The sequence below is a fragment of the Xiphias gladius genome, chromosome 8, assembly GCF_016859285.1.
Source record: "Xiphias gladius isolate SHS-SW01 ecotype Sanya breed wild chromosome 8, ASM1685928v1, whole genome shotgun sequence".
Lineage (NCBI taxonomy): Eukaryota > Metazoa > Chordata > Actinopteri > Istiophoriformes > Xiphiidae > Xiphias > Xiphias gladius.
The window spans coordinates 19,885,687-19,908,764 of NC_053407.1; the positions used below are offsets into that span (position 1 = coordinate 19,885,687).

At 38.3% G+C, this 23,078-nt stretch overlaps 2 protein-coding genes across 2 annotated transcripts; both read left to right on the forward strand.

The window, feature by feature from the left end:
• Positions 1-3,435: 3,435 nt before the first annotated feature.
• Positions 3,436-9,369, forward strand: sqor (sulfide quinone oxidoreductase). The gene is made up of 10 exons (XM_040134203.1): positions 3,436-3,566; positions 4,256-4,460; positions 4,666-4,836; positions 4,984-5,037; positions 5,127-5,321; positions 5,423-5,632; positions 5,891-6,074; positions 6,711-6,778; positions 6,907-7,085; positions 7,181-9,369. The coding sequence occupies exons 2-10, from the start codon at positions 4,263-4,265 to the stop codon at positions 7,236-7,238; spliced, it is 1,317 nt and encodes a 438-aa protein (XP_039990137.1). The 5' UTR covers positions 3,436-3,566; positions 4,256-4,262; the 3' UTR covers positions 7,239-9,369.
• A 177-nt stretch (positions 9,370-9,546) lies between these two features.
• ctdspl2a (CTD (carboxy-terminal domain, RNA polymerase II, polypeptide A) small phosphatase like 2a) lies at positions 9,547-21,211 on the forward strand. The gene is made up of 13 exons (XM_040133963.1): positions 9,547-9,863; positions 12,397-12,608; positions 13,777-13,912; positions 14,085-14,231; positions 14,338-14,565; positions 15,918-16,011; positions 16,645-16,756; positions 16,858-16,944; positions 17,051-17,113; positions 17,222-17,301; positions 18,631-18,757; positions 18,863-18,958; positions 19,986-21,211. Exons 2-13 carry the CDS (start codon positions 12,420-12,422, stop codon positions 20,049-20,051), a joined length of 1,425 nt encoding a protein of 474 aa, XP_039989897.1. The 5' UTR covers positions 9,547-9,863; positions 12,397-12,419; the 3' UTR covers positions 20,052-21,211.
• Positions 21,212-23,078: the final 1,867 nt, after the last annotated feature.

Below are 23,078 nucleotides of genomic sequence, written 5' to 3' on the forward strand. Positions count from 1 at the left end.
ATATGTTCTTTTTAAATGATTACGGTTAACTATATTTAAAGTATGCTCATCTTGATTAAGGTTGCAGAATGCACCTACACTGTTGTAAAGGGGAGGAAATTGTTTTGGCACCGTATCATATGAGGAATTGTATTTAAAATTTACAGCGTCACTCAACATTTTACCTTGGGGTTGAAAATGTAGATATATAGCGCCCCCAACTGGCGTTCTTTTAAAAGCCAGGGAAGACTGCAGCCATGCACTCATGCCTTACAGCTAAACTAAACTGCAAACCCATAGAAAATAAAAAGACAAGTTGATGTAAGTATTTGTGTTTATATTACCTGTATTACTATTTAGATTGTCAACATCTTGTAATCTCTGGTCATAAGTTACAATTTGGAAGGAGCTGGGTCCTGTTTACGTATCTGATATTGCAACATACATTTACATTGTCATCATAGCTCTCAAAGGAGGGTAAAATGAATGAAAGCACAAAGCTTCACTGATTACTGCTGAAAAGATTAAGATGTTCTTAAAGAATCTAATACTAATGTCAGAGAAGACACAGATCTTAAGATCAAATGAAATAAATTCACATATTGGACTTAGCCTAACAATGATTAGGTAAAATTAAAGATCAATATAGTGACTTATGATAGGCATTAAATTGGATGCCACTTCAAAGCACTGCCTCAGTTACTGTAAAGACTTTTATCTACTACAATAATGTATCAATCGCTACACTAGAGTACATCACTACAAGATTGGACTGATCATGGAAGATAAAGGGGCGCCAGAAAAAAAAGTGCTGAATGTATGATTTATTCAGAAATGCACACAGGTACAATCGAATATATATGATGAATGTTGTTAATGCAAATGTTATTTCTGATCTGCCCTTGTCTGTATTTAAACGTACGTACGAGCTGTTGAGGACGTAAACTTTGTAAGTTTGATCCCTGGTAACCACTTATCGATTCCATATTTAAGAGGGGGAAAAGGATAAATGTCAATACAGTACACAACACCGCTAGTGCTGTCTGGCGTCAAGATATATGCTGATTCATTGTGGGAAATAATAACAGGCTGTAATTGATTTTGAGGGATTTACCGGGCTGGTAGGATGGCACTAAAGGGACCTTTTGTCCTAAAAAAAATTTCCAGGTGTGCTCAGACATTACAGCAGTACCAGAGTGTATCTAGGGATGTCTATATCATTTTATAAATTTAACTATTTTCTCATAAGAAAGAGTCAGATCTTAGCAAGCTCCAATATCTATAATCTCTCTGTGTCACTTCATTTCCCTATTTAACACATTGTTGTTTAACATGTTGAATAATTTGGTTAGTCTTTACAAAGGTTTCATTTTATGCTGTAAAAGGCAAATTATGACTCTGAAAGCACAAACTAAATAACTGTAATGCAAACAAAATTTGTCTCCTGGCTTAAGTGTTGTAATTATAGCTTTATTAGTTTAAAATTCTGCTAAATCACCCTCATAATAAAAAGTCTGTTGCACACTTGAATGATCTTTGTGACAGGTGCGTAAGTGGATTAGAAACGTATGAGGAAGAGGAGACACTTGACACTGTCTTTACTTGCGCAATAAAAAACACAGTATGCGGGTGACTCCTCTTCCTCATACGTTTAATATTCACAACCCATCCTTCCCATTGCTGTCTTTGCTTCGGTTAAAATATTAGAAACAGTAAAAGTATCATTTCACAGGCCTCGGCTATAGGCTGTTTGATTTAGTTTATTTATATTAGTGTACAAAAACACTACTCTAATGCAAAGAGAAAAAGTGTATTGTACCAGATTTAGCTGCTAACTCATTTCCATCTGCAGTCCCAGGGCAGGTAAACCATAATGTAACTAGGGGCATTAATACAAATAAACTGCAAGGTCAGAAAACTGTAAATACTAAATACTAACTTCATAACATAAAATCATAAGACCTTTGGTAAATGTTTTTCTTATTTATTTCCTTTGCATTTGTTTCACATTCATTATTTTTATTTTAGGTCATATCAGCAGAATTTTATTTTATTCTTCATATGTGCTTTTTAAATGATTACATAACTATTTAAAGTATGCTTATTTTGATTACGGTTGTGGACTACATCTACCTGCTGTAATGGGGAGCAATTGTTTCAGCATCATATCATCTTTTTTTATGTTACATATTTTATTTACAATGTCAGCCTTGAATCATATAAATGTAATTTCTAGAAGACAAGGTTGGGCAGTTTATGCTTTCTGCAGCCACACTTTTATCAGGACTTCCACAAGCTGTAAACTGTATTGCCACTAGGCTTCCTGCCCAATAGTTTTTATTTTTTTATTTTTTTATTTTTTACAGATGCCCAGTTTCCACTGTTAGACTACACCAGTACTGTAAACCAGATAACAATGTAGGCAATGAGATCTAAACATTATTTGTAAAAAAAAAAAAAAAAGAGAGAGATTAGTATTACCAAACATAAGTACATCCTGACTTTTCATTGTTGTAATGGCAGTGGTCCTTTGTCCAAAGTCTCTGCCATTCAGTGGAACTTGACCACGGCCTTCACCATTGAGAGAAAAAAAATTAAGCCATGCCTTGTCTCCAAGTGTCAATTTAGACTTTTCTGCTCAGAACATAGAATAGTGTTACATTATAATACATAACCAGGTATGCAGAGGGTGAGGCGGAGCCTGTAGGGAATATAAACTCCCTTGATGTTCTCATCACAGAGGGATTAAACAGCTTCCAAAGGACGTGACTGTTTATTCTTTATGGCACAGTGGCTCATTCTTCAGTAATATTGCATTATGTGTGGGGACATTGAAAGACAAATGAACCCCTCTGTTTTACACGTGCCGGATATAAATCTGTCTGGGCATCTACGGGAAACTGACAAGTCATAAACATATACTGCAGATAGTTGATGGTTTATGGAGCCACCTTTTCCTCGTAAACTGATCACAACCACGGCGGCATAATATCTCGCAGTTTTCTACTTTTGCCGGAGTCACGTTGATTTCTATGTAAATCGCCTTCTACACTTTTTACTGGAAGTGCTGCATTCAAGTAAAACTGGAGAACCGGGAAATACCGACTGTCACTACGGTCTCGGTCCGTTTCACTAACGGCTAATCTTTGCGACAAAGAGAGGCAAGTACATGTTCAAGTTTGTAAACATGCTTGACAGTGTATTTTAGGACGACTACGTGCTGGCCTACGGAGCAGCAGGCTGGTCGGCCTCGAATCCAAAAACGCCCAGTCTAAAGTGTTAAGGCCATATACAAACTTATTCCTGAGAGGTGCAATTGTCGAGTTTCCGACAACAAGGTAAACACAGCTAAAGCTAGAATATTAAACTGTTGGTTAATGGTGAAGGCTTTCGATTGGTCGAATAATGGAAGGGGCGGGGTGAAGGGTAGCGACTGCAAATTTACGTGAGGTTAACGTTCCCCTTTCTCGCAGGTTGCGCTGGTCCTGCTTCCTCCACGGACAGACAGCGGGGTGGACTTCTGGGACGTCTAAGGATTCGGTCTAAATCTACCGTAAAACGGGCGGTTAAGAGTAGTTCCGGTCGAGGCAAGTATCAAACAAGTCTGTCTCTTTCGACGTTACACTGCGAAACTGTACCTGAATATCAAGTTACCGGGTCTACGCACGCAGAGGACTGATATGGAGGCGCTGTCAGTTCGTTACGCAGCATGCAGCAGCAACGACTCAAAAATAAGATGTAAACATCTCAAATAAGAGTAACCGTTGTCATTACGCGTTGCCCATTTGAGTAGCGGCTATAAAGCCTCTGTTAAACTAGGGTATGGATTGAAAAGTATATGTCAGAGTCAGAATCTCTCACTAAAGTTAAAACAGTTCAAAGCATTTGTGATATTTTTTTTTTAATTTAACAACCTGTTTAAAAAAAAAAAAAAAAGTCACCTTAAAAAACTGTTGATCGTGATGAATTTGCCCCTGCAAATAATCTGTGGTGTTTTTGTCAAGTCATATTATGTGGGAGGCTCCCTTGTTAAGATAGCTGTTGCTGGCAAAGCCACAATCAAGCTCATTGGCTCATTGTTCTCATTAGCACAGGACAGATACATTATTTGGATGCCTACTCAAAAAAAGTGATCTGACTTAGTTTATCCTCAATAGTGAGAAAACTGAAAACTAGTTATTTTATGACTGTGATTGGAATTGCAATTTATTGACAATTTGACAAGACAGTGTAACTGATTTGTTGCTAACCAAAATGACTTGCCCTTGTTGTTCAGATACAGAATGGCTGCACTGCGTCGTCTGAGGCAGTACCACTCCACAGGCATTGCTATCTCTAATGTTCACACGAGCAGCCATGCCTCTGCCAAACAGCATCACAAAATGCTCGTGCTCGGAGGAGGAAGTGGGGGCATTGCGATGAGTGCACGAATGAAGAGGATGATGGGAGCTGAGAATGTCGCTGTTGTGGAGCCTAGTGAGGCAAGGATCCACTAGTTTATGACCATTATTTGCAATACCTCCTTTTGTGTGCACAGTGATGACTGAGACACTAATACATACTGTTATTGATTAAAAGTGTTAGCCTTCTTTCATTAAACTTTGATTTCATATATCCCATAGAAACACAATAGTATTTTCTGTCATTTAAAACTGGTGTTTAACTACTTTATTTTCACTTTTTCAGATGCACTACTATCAGCCAATATGGACCCTGGTTGGTGCTGGTGCAAAAACTGTAGCCTCATCGGGTCGCCCGACTGCAAGTGTTATGCCATCTGGAGTGAAGTGGGTGAAATCTAAAGTTCAGGAAATAAACCCAGACACAAATACTGTCCGCACAGACGATGGGACTGAAGTATGTTTGCTTTGGGAAATGGTTATCTGACAGGGTGTATATTGAAGTTATAAAATTGCTTAATGATCATCCACTGGCTTGTGCATTGAGTGGTAGTTTGTATGCGAAGCTGACGCTGTGCATCTCGCCCTTTCTTTGACATTACAGATCTCCTACGAGTATTTGATTGTGGCTCTTGGATTACAGCTCCATTATGAGAAGGTGAACTAATGCTTTGCTCTTTCAGCTCTGCCTCTGTCTAGTAAACTTTTGCAGCTGTACATTTGAACTGACACTCTTCTAAAACTTAGATCAAAGGACTGCCAGAGGGGTTTGAACATCCAAAGATTGGGTCAAATTACTCTGTTCAAACTGTGGAGAAGACATGGAAAGCTCTGCAGAATTTCAAAGAGGGCAACGCTGTGTTCACTTTCCCCAATACACCTGTGAAATGTGCCGGAGCTCCACAAAAGATCATGTACCTATCAGATGCCTTTCTCAGAAAGGTACTTAAACTTTGGGATGTAATGATAATGTAGTAGAGTTTGAAATGATCAAGTGTGGTTTTTGAAATTTAATGACGATATTTTTTATGTTTACATCCCAGAATGGAAAGAGAGGAAAGGCCAATGTAATATACAATACATCACTACCCGTGCTCTTTGGGATCAAGAAATATGCTGACTCACTATGGGACATTGTGAAACGCCGTGACCTACAAGTGAACCTGAGACAGAACCTGATTGAAGTGCGGGCAGACAAGCAAGAAGCTGTGTTTGAAAATCTTGACAAACCAGGCGAAACCAAAGTGATTGAGGTAACTGTATCACTGTACCTCAAGAATATCTTTTACATATAGTATTGACTGCTTTCCACAATGGACAGTCTTTGCTTTCCAGTTTCCTTCCTATTTAATTCCTGAAATGATGTAGCTTTTTGTCTGCAGTGCCTGTATGGTATGAACAGCTTAGTATATCTACACATTTTTGTCTCCCTTTGCACCAAATATAAGACAAAACTAGGAAACGAGTCCCAAAGTGAGTAACTCTTCAACTTCGATGTTTTTCTTCATCAGTATGAAATGCTTCATGTCACACCACCAATGGGACCCAGTTTGGTGATTAAAGGCAGTCCACTGGCCGATGAAGCTGGCTGGTTGGATGTGAACAAAGACAATCTCCAACATAAGAGGTATCCAAACGTGTTTGGGATTGGAGACTGTACCAACCTACCCACAGCCAAAACTGGTGCTGCAGTTGGTAAGTGATTATTGTGTCATTAGTTTGAACATTGCATCAACACATTACTGGAAAGCACCGTGTTTCTACATACTATTCATACAGTTTTATCTACTGTTAACTGCTTGTTCTTTTGGCAATATGAATGGGACTTTTTTTCAGTTGGTGTATTGAACAATACCCTATTTACACAAGACCATAAAATATACACCACACCCTATAAAGCTTGTAACATAAAGGCATTTCTCAGTAATGACGGGTTCAACCATTACCTCAGTTTATCTTTGTGTTTGGGTTTGATTGTACCAATATATTTAACAAAGACATGTTTTTAGCTAAACCCAAACACATGGTGAAAAAGTTTAACCTCATGTGTGGGATGCAGTTGATGATGATGAGGGGTTGTCAAGCAATATTTATAGCTTCCTGCACAACTGCAATCTGACCGAAGTAAAGAATTTAGCCTTATCAGGCTCATACTACGCGTTGTACAAGTGGTATGATTTTAACAATACCGGTTTTTCTTTCTGATGTGAAATTAACATTACATCCCTGAGGAGCTGCTACCATGTCTCTAGACTTTTATTTGTTATCGTTCCTTAAAAGAGAATGCAAACAATTATAGAAAAAACTTAGCATTTATTTTCTCATTTTTAGCTGCGCAGACTGCTATCTTGAACAGAACCATCAGCAAAGTACTGAAAAATGAGAAGCCAGATAAAAAGGTTAAGTGGCACATAAACATCAACTATGATTCATCCTTTTGACATGGAACAATGTTATCACTTCCCTTTCGGAAGTACCTCTGTTGCAAAATGTGCAAATAAATGATCAGTACTCTCATTGTTTACAGTATGATGGCTACACTTCATGTCCGTTGGTTACAAGCTACAACACAGTAATTCTGGCAGAGTTTGACTACAATGGACAACCACTGGAAACATTCCCCATCAACCAAGCCAAAGAAAGAAGATTAATGTACCACATGAAAGCTGATGTAATGCCTCATCTCTATTGGCATGGGCTTCTCAGGTATGTAAATAGTTCATTAACAACATGTTAATAGTTTGTATTAATGAATCATTCCACAACATTTACTACATTTCTCTTTATTTCTCTTATGCCAGGGGACTGTGGGGTGGACCAGGACCATACAGGAAGCTCTTTCATCTTGGGATGAAATGAAACCTCACTATCAGTTTGCATGTAAAGAGTCACATTTCCTAAACTTTTAGGGGGAAAAAAAGCAAATGAAATTCATCATTCATGATTCCTAAAAGGGTGGTCACAAATGTGGCTAGTGCAGTAATATTTATGGCCTGGACATCATGACTGAATTACAAAAAGTTGGATCAAGTTGTAGGGCAAATTTAAATATTAAGGTCCATTTGAAGCTGCATGAAGTGTTGCTTTTGATATTACCATGGAATGAATCCTTGTATAGAGAGATTTTGTTATAGTCATTAAACACTGAGAATTAACGCTTTCAGCTACTCATAGGTTAATTTTTTTGGTTCTTTTGGCAGCATATTGAATGTAAGGTCTTGCCGCTTTCATCAACCCCATTACCCAACCAGTAATAATATTTTTATAGGAGCCGACAAAGTTTTGTTGAATATTCTTATTCCACATTGATTTGCAAGCCTAGGTGTACCAGTGCCATTTTAGAAGCCTGTGGGTTTAACCAAAACCCCACTGCCAACCTGACGTTAGCTGGACTCTCACTGTACTTAACTTTTTCTACAGAGTATACCGTCCACGTGACCCAGGTACATCCACTGAACTGACCGAAAATTGCCTTCTTTAAATTCATAGCTTCTTTTCCTTGTGTGCAACTAAATGAGCAAAGCAAAATGTGTTTTCTCGCTATTTTTGGATTATAATAGTCTTCAAGTCTGTTTCCAGCTTAAGAACTAAAGCATCCAATCCATGAAGACATTTTTTTTAAGCAATTATTTGTGCTGCCAAACATTTTTGAGGGATTTTGCCTTGGGAAAGCTTGACCATTAATATACAAACTACCAAAAGTGCTTATTCTTACTTTTAAACATCTAAGAAATTGTGTTTTGTAAAGAGGGATTATTTTTCTATCAGTGCTAAACTACAATATAAATCTTGGTGATTATACAGTCTTTGCTAACTTCATAGTTGTATTAAAAAAAGGTTAATTACACTTTAATTATTAAAATGACTGTGTATGCTTATAAACCTAATGTAATGATGGTATTAAAGTCAAAACTGAAATTGTTATTGAAAAATCATAAATATATATTCAGTATAGTTTCAGCCTTGTTGGACTTTTATGGTAATTTACATCCAGTATTACAACAACAGCATTGAAGGTTATATATGCCTTTGTTTTGCTGTGATTTGGGTATAGTATTATTTACTTACTTGAGGTCCCAGATTAATATTGTCACTGTTGTCACACAGTCAGCAATTTGTGTTCAGCTCTCTTTCTGCACACCTGAAGCAGAAATGGTGCTTGGCAAGCAAATGTTTTGCATGTTCTAGGCCGTTAACTAGACGGTTCTTTCAGTTTTCATTACAGCTGACCATTTCTCATAGTTTCACTATTGTTTTCAGATTGACCAAATGCCTTTGTCCTACCTTTGGGGCATCGAAAGTCATTAGCAAAACAAGGTTCAAATGTATTTATTCATGAAAACTGGCAACAATATTTGCATGTTGTCTGTGCACAAACATAATTTAATTGGAGGGCTGCCCTGCTGATGACTTTATTTTTGGTTTTGAGGATTCAGCACCTATGTATACATAAAGTAAGAGAGATGATTCATTATTAATTTACTATCTTCCAGGCAGCCATTTCATTTCAGTGTTTTATGAAAGTCACCTTGCATAGCCTAAACCTTTTTTTGACATTGGTTTTTTTTGAATGATTGTTGTCGGTTACATTTTGTTGTAAGATAATGCAGCTGACAGCAGTGTTTTTCAGAGACTCTGCCAATGCTGCTGCTAAACTTTGACAGCAGACACCGCTTTCTACAGGATAAAATAACCAAGTTCATATTATACATGTCACACTATGTTTTCACTTGTTTATACTGCCTGTTTAATTTTCCAACAACACAGTTCATGATCACAGTGCTGCTTATCATCTGACTCAAATCTCTAATCTAGAATTTTCCACAAGGTCTTAAAACTATCAGTTGCCTCTGACTGGAAACTTTGCCGATAGAAAGTTTATTGTGATGCATTGTCATTCAAAAGTTCTCTGCAACTGCATCCCACACTGGAATGCTGATAAAACCATGGCTACAATAACGTATTTAAAATGATAACAACTTTTGGCACACCTTAGACAAAAGCGGGCAAGAAGTAACAAATCGTGCGCAGAATTTACCCAAAACAATGCTGTGATTAGAGGTACACCAGTTTACATCTTGTTGAGAACTTCCATGTAGTCACACAACAAAACCAGCAGGGATAAATTTTGGTCGTGAGCCTCAGTCCAGGTGCATGTGCGCGCGCATCCACACACGAACAAACAAACACGCGCGCGCGCACACACACGCACACACACCATTGCCATTTTCCTGTTGACTGCGCTTTCCGCCACGTTGGTTCCCCTACGTGTGTGTGTAGCATTCTCCTGCGCAACACCAACGTTATGTTTGTGATGAGGCGGGAAATGGCGTCCGCAGACATGGCTGATCTGTGACTAGCTAACGAGTAACAGACACCGCTGGCAGCAAGAACCACGGCCCGACCTCTATCGGTGGGCCGCCACGGCTGCGGCCGAGAGCTGACAACGCTGCGGCAGGTTTCGAAGAGCTTCCTAGATCGTCGGTAAGTAACAAACAACGTCAACATGTAAACAAAACAAAAAAAAAAAAAAAAAAAAAAGGTTTGTCCCCCATGCTAGCTAGTGGCTAACATTAGCTAGTCAAGGGGGCGTAGTCTAATGGCTGAAAATAGTTATGGAAACGAACAAAATAGCAACGGCGCAGCTGGCTGTTAAATAGCTTTATTTTACCGGGGAATTATGATAGTTCGGATGTTAAACACGTGTATGTTTATTGGGACACATGAGACGTGCTGTTGGAACGAGTGAATAATGTCACGGCTTTGCTTTTTGCTGCCTTTGGCGTTTTTGTTAGACTGAAAGCTAACTGTAGCCACTTATGCTAACGTTAGCTACGGAACACACTGACAACATTTGGTTTACGATAAGATTGATTCCAATTGACAACAGATTTAAGCGCCAATTGTAGCCACAAAAACTCACAGTCCTGTCTTGGCATATTTGGGACACCAGCGTCAGGCCAGTGGTAGTTGTGAGCTGGGCTTTTGATGCGAAATACCAGCAGATGGCTAATGCTAACGCTAGCTGACGTCGATGGTGTTAATGCATGTTACATAACTATAGTCAGCGGTGCTATGAAGCTATCACATCTGAATGGACAGTTAAAGGGATAAACCAATAAATCTGCAGCATTACTGACCAAACGTGAAAAGAAAAGGCGTTTGAACTGAACACCAGGTCATTTTGAACACATTTAACGCTTCACATTTCCGTTAATGTTAATGACGTACACCGCCCACTCAGCGGACCAGTCTGTCTGACATTCGTTCAATTTTGATAAGTTGTGCTCTCAACTTTGTTATAATCTTGTTAAATGACTGTGACAACAAAAGGGGAAACATGGGTTGATCTTAACTCATGTGTTGATCCTCATATTCAGATTGTCTCTGCACTAATCTTAATAAATTTGAGAACAGCGTAGATATCACTGTGATTACATGTAGTGAGTGATTGTTGTCATAAATTTAATTTAAACTATTACACCATATTTAAAAATCAAAAATGATGCGTTCAAGGACAATAAAAAAAAATAAAGTCCACACATACTCGGTGAATTACTGTTCTGGACCTATAGAGTGGCTGACATCTACAATCATTACTTTGGTCCTGAGGCGTAGAAACAGGAACTGATAAGTTCAAATGCAAACATCAGTAGATGATAACATGAAACAATGACATGTTAAAACGGTCCTAGTTTGGGAACTTTTATCTATACATACTTGAGTTTTATGAGTAGAGCCCAAACTATATGATGACCTGCTTTTCACTAACATTGTATATGTTGTTTAACAAGTAACAAGAAGCTGGAGTACACAAATGTGTACACAGATACTGTATATTTGAGGCAATTTAGACACAGTATATTCCCATACATAGATTATTTATTTATTTATTTTTACTAGAGAGCAAGTTCATTTTTAAACTGTAAAATATCCTGCTCAGTACATATCTTATAACCGAATGTGATCGATCATTATTAAATATGTTTATGTTTAAAAAAAATGTTGTCGGCAAATAGATGAAATGTTTTCCGTTAGTCATTGTAAAATAAAAGATTAAAAGATTAGCCTTTTGAAGATTTTCCCCAGGCAGTCCAAAAGAAGCCCCCACTGAGGCACAAGCAGTGAGCACTTGGTTGAGCAATGCTTGGTATCAAACCAGTAAAATGATGGTTTCTATTAATGCCTGTAGTAGATGCAGTTTGGAACTCCTTTTACCTGCCTTTAGCTAAAAAAATGTGGAAAGGTAGTCATATTTATTGACTTGATCATTCTTTAGTTTACCAGTGTATTTACCTTGAACTCGATGAAAGTCTGCTGTCATGTCTTGCGTACTTCTGTTACATTTTTTCTTGATATCTAACTAAAACATTCTTGTGAATTACCAATACCACTGCACAAAAAACATACACCCAGTGGCCACTTGATTAGGTACATGTGTACAGTCTGTTGCAATTCAAAACAACAAGTCTGCCATAAATTCTACCTTAAAAAGTTTATAATGTTCAGTTTTTGTTGACATTGTCAGAAATATGTAAATTCAATTATATATTTATCATTGAGGTCATAGATAAAGGTGGCGATGTACTGGACTAGGTTATATTGAGAGGTGTTTCTAATTTTTTATTCTCCCTATGTACATACATGAAGGGGCAGAATATTAGGAACACCTCTGAAAACATTGTAGTTCTGTACACCACCACCACTAACTGTCACCTCATTGCTAAAAGATCTAATTAATTAACACCTCAGTGACAGTGTCACCAAAAAATGAACATTATAGGCATCACAAAGTAGACTTTAAAGCAGAACACTTGTATTGGATTGCATTACATTGTACAGGTGTACCTAATAAAGTGGCCACTGACTGTAATCTGTCCATTAAAATGTATTGTGACATGATAAAAGTCCCTGCATTGAATGTCTGGTTAAATTTGAAAAGTATTGTTTTCATTATTAAATCAAAATTTCTCTTTTTTTTTTCTTTTTTTTTTTTTTTTTTTTTTTTCCTTGTCAGATTTTTCTATGTGACAGTGGAGCATGATGAGGCTGAGAGTGCGTAAAGCTCCTCAGCAGCCGAACTTAAGCCGTCGAACCCACCCGTCCCAGTCAAAACGGAAACACTGTGAAGTGGACCCATCCTCGGGGAGAGGTCGAGGCAAAATGCAGAAGAATGAAACAGGCTTGTTCTCCACGATAAAGAAATTCATCCGTGGAAATGCTGTCAAGGTGGGCCTAGATTCAAGCTGCTCTTGTACAATTTTTTTTTTTTTGCTGCTGTAACATGATAATACACTATAGGAGCACACACACTTTTTGTAGAAAAAGAGCAGTGCCTTAGCTGCATTTTGTGCTGATAATGTGAAACCGTGACTCACATAATAATGAGTATTGTTTTTAGACCCTTAACAGAAAGTCTCAACACACCCAACATTGTTTCCCACTAGTGTTTTTATAAGTTTTTGTGAACTCTGTCTATATTCACTCTGGCAGGTGTTGCACATGTTGTAATGATAAAGGGTCAGTTAACTGTGAAACCACATACTGTATGCTTATTTATGCTTTATTGACAGCAAAAAGTACTGCAGATCATGTTCATTCCTCTAACAAGCAAAACTTTTCCCCACTTAAGAAATTGCTCTCATCTGTCTATACCCCCTTTTAGACATGCCCCTCACTACTCATTGGTATTTTAACCGTCCTGTGTCTGAACAGGTCACTCTTACATAAAAGTCTCAACAGCAGTCTTGCTAGGTCTTTATAAGGTCGGACCTAGTAACACTTTCAACATTGCACAAGTCTGATTTGAATCCTGTCACATTAACACCGCAGCAGCACAAGGTTAAACATGAACAGAGAGAAATCAAATTTGTCACTAAATTACATCTGGTATATACAGAAGAAATTTACATCAGTTGGTACTTACTGTATTGATACAATGATGGCTCATGTGACACTTCAGTCTTTATCACCTCAGGTACTTATTTTGTCTACCATTGTGCTTGCTATCAATTTGTTACATATTACTGATACTCAGATACTTTACTTTTGACTATGTCATAGTTTGTATTAGGGATGTAACTTTATGTAATTTCCTTAGTTGATGGTCACCCATGTTGCAGTCAATAGTCGCTTAATCGTTAACAATTTATGAAATACCGTGTTCCTTTTTCCATAATAAAACCATTTTTTTAACAATTGACGTGACCTTTATCACCGTAAAATTATTAATTTAGGAATTTAAAGAACAAATGAGAAACACGAAGTTACTTGAATAATAAATTAAACAACACAAAATATTGACTTCATTTAAAATGGTTATTATAATATTCTTATATATTTTCAGATTCACAGAGTAAAAAACTTGACATGTTCCCCCCCATATCCCATCCCACAGGTGGAGCAGGACATCCCTGCCAAGAGGAGTCGTATTGATTGTAATTCAGATAGCGATCTAATTACTTCAACACCACAGACTAGAGGCCTTTCCAACAAATCGGTCTCCAGAGTTTGCCGGAAAAGTCCAAATAAAGGTACTTCAGTCCAAGTAGAAAGTGGGAAACGGTTCCTCTTGACTGCAGCATAACAAACATTACAAGTTGCATAGATACAAAAAAAAGAACACCATACCCAGAAAACTATGCACCAGACACTTTGTTTTTAGGATGCATATTAAGGAGTTGTTGCCTTTTTTTTTTTTTTTAGACACAATGACCTGCAAAAGTAAACCCATGAAACCAAACGGTAAACTAGACACCCCTGTAGAGGCAGCAAGCAGCCCACCACGCACCACCCTGCTTGGAACCATCTTCTCTCCAGTCTTCAACTTTTTCTCACCAGCCACTAAAACTGGTAAAACAAAAGAATCCTTAGATATGTATGTCTGAAAATATCTAACATTTGGGATTGATTTGGAAAAAGTCCTAAGATGTCTGTATTTTGTATTCTCTCTAACAAGCCACTCCTGGTTCAGACTCCCCTGGCCAAGCGATGGAGGCAGAGGAAATCATGAAACAGCTGGACATTGAGCAGGCAGAGGAAATGCCAAGCAGCACTCTCACATCCACAGAGGGTATCACTCCGTGTCACACCGACCCAATGTTGCCACCAAGGCTTCAGATTGTCTCCGACACAACCATAGAAGAAGGGGAGATTGTCACTGAAACCGACATGCCCCCATTAACAGGTATGACCGCTCTCACATTAAGCCTAATTCTTGTAATTTGGGAAACTTTCTTGACATGAGCATATGCAAGGACAGCTTATGTGACAGATAATTTATATGTCAGCGCTGTGATAGTAGACATTTATAAACAGTTGGAAGTTAATTTTGCATTTTACTTTCCGTGCCAGCATTTCAGACCTGGGTCAAATACTAACTGCAAGCAGTTCTCGTTGTTTATGCTCAACTAGCAGTTTATTAGGAACACATAGCCAAAATGAATGCAGTCTTAACACAACAGTCCTGCAGTAAATCCTACCTTCATGAAGGTTATTGTGTCTTGTTGAAACGGTTTTAAAGAGGTGTTGATTTAACTTTACGATCATTTTAGAGGATGTAGTCTGTGCTGCTGTTGAACTGTATGGCATTAAACAGAGAAGTGTTTCTGTAATTTAGCCTGTCCTCTGTGTTATAAATGGGGTGGACAAAGTAATAGAAACACAGTCTCTCAGTCCAACCTGTGTCAAGCCAGTTTGACATAGGTCAACATATGTTGACAGTCTCTGTGTTTGACAATCAGACTGTTAACATAGTTGTAACCTCTGCTTTATGATTAAGAAAAGAGAGGTGAAATGCAACGGGAACTTCTGGGTTCTTTTCCAGAAGTAAGAAAACCTCATTCAAAATGCTATTGACATTATAAAGCAAATAACCTAAAATACAGCCTCTGAACAGAGCCTGTCCTAACACTGTGCTGTGTGGTTCACTCTGTCTGTTAAGTGAGGACAGTAATTTAAAAAATGTATATTATTGTTGTTTACTCAGTATTTCAGTTTAGCAGCCTTCAAAAAACAAGCCCAAGACCATTACAAGTAAACATCCCGGCTCAACAGAAGATTTGAGTCCATTGGTGGGTTGAGGGGCCACAGTTAGTCCAGACATGTAAAAACAGCAGAACTGGGGGGACTGAACGCTGTAGAAGTTTTTAGATAGCAGAGATCATGGCTGAAAAGTTTAAGAAATGACAGAAGAGAGCGTTTGTGAGTTTTATGGATATGGGTCAAACCAAGTTACGGTGACGCAAGTACCCACGTTGCTGCACTGGTAAATGAAGGTGAAAACCAAGGTTCCAACTTTTAATAGCAACTGCTGTAGTAGATGTTGAATTGTCTGAGAATTTAGGAATTAAGCATCAGGAACACACTTCATGGTTTCAGAAAGACCGATGAAACAAAAGCTGCATGAGAGATTACATTGAGTTACAGAAGCTAGAAGCTAGCAGAGGTTAGCCCAGACCTGTCGTCATGACTTCAGCTCTCTATGGCTGAAGAACGCAACATTTTTTAACTAATTCCATGTCTCTCTGTCTTCATCAGCGCCTGGTTGTATGCCAGATGGCAGTTACCCACATGCATTACCCTCAGCTCCTGCAGAAACCTCATACGATGAGGACTGGGAAGTTTTTGATCCGTAAGTAGAGCATTATTTTTTTAAGCAGCTTATGACAATCGTAGCCATTTATTTATGAAAAAATAATAAAAAATGAGCTGTTAAGTAAAAACTGCTCTTAATGGAGCCTTGTGCGAACAAGTTTTCCTCTGATCTTTGGGTTAAGGTTTAATCACTGTAGGCCTGACAACACACACTGTGATCAGAAGTTTTGTCTGATTCCACTTCAAATCACATCCAAGGTGACTGCTTATTTGTGTGTGAATAGTCTGGTGTCATGTGAAACTTTCACCCACTAGATGGCAGCAAAAACAGTACTTCCCGCCTGTGATCACTCTTACACCGCCACTGTACTTCTTTGGACTAAACATTTGGGTTTTTCACAGTTGAGTTGACTGACTTATGTGAGAAGAAAATATGTTAGTTCATTAGATCTTTTCAGACTCCTGTAGTATTGAGATTGGATTAGACATTTTATGTCTCATTAAGGGGCGAAAAGAGTTGAAAATTAGGTGTCCTTATTGTTCACACTTGAGCCATATGACCAACGCTGTTTTTAAACTTTCTTTGTTCAGAAAGCGTTCGTCTTTGTTGGGACGATCCTTGTCAGCTGGGTTAAATAAGGGGTCTTTTTTGTGTCTTCTCTGCCTCAAGGTACTTCTTCATCAAGCATGTGCCTCCGCTGACAGAAGAGCAGTTAACACGCAAACCAGCGTTACCTTTGAAAACACGCAGCACACCAGAGTTTTCTCTCGTTCTAGACCTGGTAAGCAGTGATAGGTGTCTTGTGCTACATCTCATATATTAAAAGTAAATTAACTTTAATGTGCTTTTGATACTGATTTTCTTCTTTTTTCCTGTTGTCAGGATGAAACTCTGGTTCACTGTAGTTTGAATGAGCTAGAAGATGCAGCCCTCACATTCCCCGTGCTCTTTCAAGATGTAATATACCAGGTACTGTTTGAAGATCCTTCCCTAATCTAAGGGTCTCCATTTTCGTTGCTGCTCTGATTAAATTTCCTGTGTTTGTTTTTTTTTTTTTGCTTTTTTTATTCTGAAGGTGTATGTTCGGTTGAGGCCCTTTTTCCGCGAATTTCTTGAGCGCATGTCTCAGATGTATGAGGTGAGATGTCTCTTCATTACCAAGAGACTCCAGACAGTATTTGTTTAATCAGACCTGCTTTGAGTTCACCTATTACTCATCTATTATGACTATGCATCAACATTTCAGATTATTCTCTTCACGGCTTCAAAGAAAGTCTACGCTGACAAGTTACTCAACATCCTGGATCCCAAAAAACAGTTGGTCAGGTCAGTGAAAACAACATAAATGATTTTGATGTATGCTCTGCCTGCTTTGTAATATCTATGTCGGTCTTAAAAAGAAAAGTCTCAAAAAGCATTTATTTCAGTTTACTCAAAAAGAAGGCCTGTAAAGGTCATTAAAGATGTCTTAAATTTTATTTACAAAGGTATGTGATATTTTCTCTATCCTGGCATAGGCAGAAATGTTACTTATAAAATGTTTTTATTTGTGATTTAGCAAAAACTGGATGAAAATCTCCAGTATTATTGTTCCACACCTCTGATACTATGTAAAAATCATTAAATAGGTTATTTTTTCTGCTGCTTATCCAGGTATAGTCTGTGTTTAGTGATTAATTAATGATAATATTAGAAACCATTGTTATATACTGCTGGGAGGTATTGCCAAAATGTTATATAAATGTCAATAAATTCAAGCACTTGTTAAATAATTCTAGGCCATATTGTCCAAACTGCTTTTCATTAATGTCTTTCATACTTTGGTTGGTATGACCGTGAAACGGGTATTAAATAGCTTTCCATGTGGTATTTAAAACCCTGTTCTGCATTAGCTGTAGTGATTTGGATGAAATCTAAGGGTCAGTATCACAGATAAATGGTGAATGTCTACCCCCCATCGTTGCTACCTGATACCAAAAATTACTCCCTCGGGAGTGTGTGTTGTAATGAATGCCAGGTTGGTTAAAAACAGTGAAAGCAGCAGTTAAACAAGCATCAACATATGTAATGATATTCCTATTAATCCTCCATACACACCCATGCTTTCTGATCTGGTGCTCCACTCTCCCGAAGTATATGTTTTCAAGATCCTTAGCCATAAATATTTTATGTAAAATAGTTTAAGGTATTTAAAATAGTTTGGTTGGAAGCAGTTAACTTCTTCATTTGTTCCGTCTGTGAAATGAACAAATGAGAGGACAAACCTGTTCTGCACATAAAAGCAGTCATTCATGATTAAACCGACTGGTTAATGCTTGTATTGTGCTTGACTGTTTGCATTAAGTAGTTGAGAAGTTCTCTTCTTCCTGCCGGTATGATTGTAAATTCTGGACACTCTGTTTCAGTGAATGCAGTGCGTCAATATTTTTTATAAATTGTTGATGTATATTGTTTATATTATATGTTGTTTGTCTTTAGTAAATTTCATTTTTAAATCCCAGAGTCAGCTATTTGTAAAGCTTATTACCTTCACCAAAGAAGTTATATTTTTAGCTCCTTTGTTGTTCTTTTTTTAGGGGTATAACTTAATAACTTAAAAAGATGTGTTTTTGCATGTTTTAACTGAAGAATATTCTCTCATCCTGTATTTTCCAGACATAGGCTATTTCGTGAGCACTGTGTGTGTGTTCAAGGAAATTATATTAAAGACCTAAATATTCTCGGAAGGGATCTTTCCAAGACGATAATAATCGACAACTCACCCCAAGCCTTTGCTTATCAGGTAAATACCGCCAAGTAAACCAGTTAAAAAAAAAAAAAAAAAATTAATTAAAACTTATGTTTCTGTGTCACAGTGATACTACAATACAGATTTTTTCTTTTTCAGCTTTCCAATGGAATCCCTATAGAGAGCTGGTTTGTGGACAGAAACGACAATGAGCTTCTAAAGCTTGTTCCTTTCCTCGAGAAGCTCGTGGAGCTGGTATGCACTTTTGACTTCTACAAGAATCCCAGTACAGTACTGCATCTTTTGCACGGTCATGATGCTGTAATGTAAGCTAGAATAGGGTGTCAACCGAATACAAAGCCCTAATGGCAGAACAATAATTTTGGAGATTTGTATTTGAGAGTCCATTTCTGGTTTTGATGCCTTGATCTTCCTGTTGGATGACGGGTAGTGGGGGAGGTGGGGTGAGTGGCCCTTCCCTGCTTCCTTTGCCCTTGTCCAGACCCCACCCATCTTTGAACTTGGCCTTCATTTTGATCTCAACTACACACTTGTAAAGTTTCCTGACTGTATCTGTTATGATGTTATTGCAGCGACAAAATCTGTCCACAGACAGAATTGACTGGTCTGTAGTCTGAAATTTGTTCCTCCAATGTAGCCCAGGACAGATCACTCACTCACTCACACACACACTCACCCACACACACACACACACACAACGTCATATTACGGTGTGTTGACCTTGGTAACTATTGGGGACATTACCCTAACCCCAACCAAAACCACTACTAATCCTAACCACTGACCCAAAAAAATCAGTTTCAATCAAGCAGAACCGAATAAACTAAGTAGCAAGGTGAATACGATACCAACCATGCTGTTGCGACTGTTTAATCAACACCTCTCTAAAACATTTTTTTTAAAAACCCTGAACAATCATGAAGGTACTGCAGGACTGTTGTATTAGAGAGCAGTAGTTTTAGCCTGGTGTACCTGATCAACTGTCAGCTGAGTGTATTTGTTTGTCTGGAGGCTGATGGATTTCAGTGAACTGAAAATTTACAGATATAGTTCTGTTTGAGTGATTGAATTGATGATAACAGTAGCTAATATGTCACTGTTGGGACTGTTCCGTCCAGCTCACTCTTCACCTTTTCAGTCTTGTTACCGGCGGCTTTGCCCATACCACTGTGAGACTAGAGGCCTTAGTCATCAACGCTGAATTGGCGTCTTTTTTTCTTGTCGTTTTTGAATGATTACACGTGTTCTCTCTCTATCGCAGAATGAAGATGTCAGACCGCATATCCGGGAACGGTTTCGTTTGCACGACCTCCTTCCTCCAGACTGAGAACCTTGTGTTCATCTTTTAGTTCAAGATGGTATCAACATTGGGGGGTGGGGACTGACTCCCAGAAGGATATATTCAGTGGATTTCTGTTTGCAAAGAAAACATTGACATTATTATCATTATTATTTTTTAAATCATGCAAAAAATTGAAAGCTCTGTTTGAGTCAGAAAGTCCTGGATGTTTTTATACATTCGCACTCGAACCTGCCTCGGAACAACCAGACCTGCTTGCTGCAGAAGGTTCTTTACTGTTTGCTCGCTTCTTTTTAGTGCAACCTTGAAAACGGCCTCCTGGGTGGTATTTCGTCTCTAAGGAACCATTTTGGATTGACAAAACTGAATGTCATGCAGTGTTGGATTATATGGACCTTGCTGGCTTCAGCCTGACCTTGAGCGGCCAGTCTAACCTGTATAATATTCACTTGATTTACTTGTAAATATATGTACATATTTTTTTTTTCTTCAAGGTTTTTAAGTCATTTTATTTTCACTTCAGATTTTAGTATGTATTCTTTGATTTGGTTTCTTTTTATAAGGCAACGAAATGTTAGTGTGTTTTGTTTGAAGTTGTTGATAAACTGCTGCTTTTTTCTGTTGTATGCCTGCATTATTCCTGTGACGCTTTACTCCATTACATGCAGTCGTCTGTAATAAGGTGCAGTTTTAAAAATGTATCTTTGGGAGAAAAATGTTTCTGAAATAATATTTTAAAGCTATGTAATGTAAGCTAGAATAGGGTCTCAACTGAATACAAAGCCATAATGGCGGAACAATAATTTTTGAGATTTGTATTTGAGAGTCCATTTCTGATTTCGATACCTTGATCGTCCTGTTTTGAAGATGGGTGAGTTTTTGGGGGGGGGGTTCAGGCATCTTGCACTTTGACGTCCAGCCCTTTGTAAGTTGATGTAAAATCTTGTCACTTTTCTACACAGGTGTGTACCACCTCAATTTGTTATGTGGGGAGAAAAACAAAAAGATAACTGTAGCACCAGCAAATTGCCAACATGTTTGCTTTCAAATCTTGTTTTCCAAGACGTCTTGTATGTGGGATCTTTATGATGTAGGAGTCACAAGTTTTATTGACTATTGAATGATCACTCCTGTTGTATTCAGTGTTACTCAATGGTTTCCTTGAAAATAAATACATTTTTATATGATTCAGAGCCTCCTACTAATAATTAAAATACATAACCCTGTGTATGTATTTACTAATATTTTGATTCTTTAAAAAAAAAAAAAAAAACTTTTGTAATTTAAATACGTGGTCATTGTGGCTACTGGTAGTTTGTAACAAAGCAGGATACATTCAAGTATACAAGAGAATTGAACTTGACATTTCATCTGGACCGTGGAGTCACAATCTTAACTAAAAGTCCACTTGCTCAGTTGTCACCAGCAGATTGAGTTTGCCCAGTTGCCATGGAACCTTTAGATGTTGATGAACTTTCCTTGCTGATGAGCACCATGTGATTCAAAACAAGTAAGTGGACCTTGAGTTCAGACTGCTTTATCAACGATTTCACAGAACTACAGAAGTAGACGACAGGTTGTTTGCATGACCTTGAAAAGTCTTAAAAAGCACTAGACTCATTCTCTTCCATAAAAGCCCTGAAGAGGTATTAAAAGGAATATTTTTCTCTAGACTGGCGGGAGACGTTACACACCTACAAAATAAAAGTGGGATTGTGGCAACAGCGGATTGTGGTTTGCGGGAGTTGGAGTCCGCACAATCGGACCTTAGCAAACGGTGTGGGCTACCTACAGTAGCTGGGAACCACATCGTCTTATAATGGTCATGTGTTGATTTTAACCAAAATTTAATGGAATTCATTTTTTTTAAACTGGTTAATCCATCCATCAATTTTATGCTGCTTATCTAGGTCCAGGTTCATTACAGTGATTTTATCATTAGGTATTATTGTTATATTCTGCTGGGAAGTGCTGAAAAATGAAGTAGTAGTAGTAATAGTAAATAATTAGTAAATAGTAAATAATTCTAGCCCGTATGGTCCCTACTGCTTTTCAGTCACGCACTCACATTTTGGCCCTTACGACAGTGAATCGGGTATTAAATTACATTCTCGGTGGTATTAAAAAAAGGTCTTAAAAGGTTTCAACTTTAACTCGGTGAAGCCTGCACAAACACCGAGATGGATGAATGAGAGTTGTGAGATGACCAAGAGTTTTTACAGTTGATATATTATCACAGAGAACAGAGGCCCTTTCCCTCTCTGACCCGGTTCCACCACCCTGCTTTCCCCCGACGCCTATCTTTAGCCGCTGGTCCTGTAATCTTATCTAAAACTAGCCGATCTGTGAAAGGCTTCGGTAAATAGTATCCCCTACTGGTTAAAAATCGGAAGCCCTCACTATAATCTTTCCTAACACAGAACAACTGCAGCGCCGCTGAGTCCTTTGACGGCACCGTCAAAACCTTCAAGATGTGACTCGGGAAAATGAAGGGGCCAAAGTCCCAACGGTTTGTCGGGGATCCGGTGAGGTTGACTGCACACCAGGGGGTCTCCACAAGACTCTCTATGAGGGTTTTAGAAAACCGAATAACGAGGGGTTAAGGGGGAGTTGTTTTCTCTTTTAACTTTAAGTTCGACACATTATTCACGTAGCATTAGAAAGTGTTCTCTCTTGGACGTCTGCAAGAGTAACCATTTCACTTATCGATAAATCAATGAATATGAACTAAACATTTCTTTCCAATTAAAACATTAGGTAAGGTGTAAGAAAAAGGTTAGGGAGGGTAGCAGCTACTGTTCAGTATCTGTAGTATTACAAGAGCATTTGGGGAGCGGGTTGGTTGGAATTTGGCAGGTGTCACTCCATCGTGCATTTGGGTCTTAAGGTGTCTGTCGGGTTACTGGAGCTTCCTCCCACTGCTTTTGGGAAGCAGTCTCTAGGAAAGTGGCTAGCGCTGTTTGCTCTGCGGAGGACCACGTGGCACTACACCCCCTGTGGGCCCACCCCCTTGTTATCCACCGTCACCTTCACCCCATGGGATAGCACTGTGCT

Excerpts from the sequence above, each read along its gene's own strand:
- ctdspl2a (XM_040133963.1), top strand. The coding sequence starts at position 12,420 with ATGATGAGGCTGAGAGTGCGTAAAGCTCCTCAGCAGCCGAACTTAAGC. Across the intron at positions 18,758-18,862 it reads CCCAAGCCTTTGCTTATCAG|CTTTCCAATGGAATCCCTAT; the intron begins GTAAATACCGCC and ends TTTCTTTTTCAG. Across the intron at positions 18,959-19,985 it reads TCGAGAAGCTCGTGGAGCTG|AATGAAGATGTCAGACCGCA; the intron begins GTATGCACTTTT and ends TCTCTATCGCAG.
- sqor (XM_040134203.1), top strand. The coding sequence starts at position 4,263 with ATGGCTGCACTGCGTCGTCTGAGGCAGTACCACTCCACAGGCATTGCT. Across the intron at positions 5,633-5,890 it reads GCGAAACCAAAGTGATTGAG|TATGAAATGCTTCATGTCAC; the intron begins GTAACTGTATCA and ends TTTCTTCATCAG. Across the intron at positions 6,075-6,710 it reads CAAAACTGGTGCTGCAGTTG|CTGCGCAGACTGCTATCTTG; the intron begins GTAAGTGATTAT and ends TCTCATTTTTAG.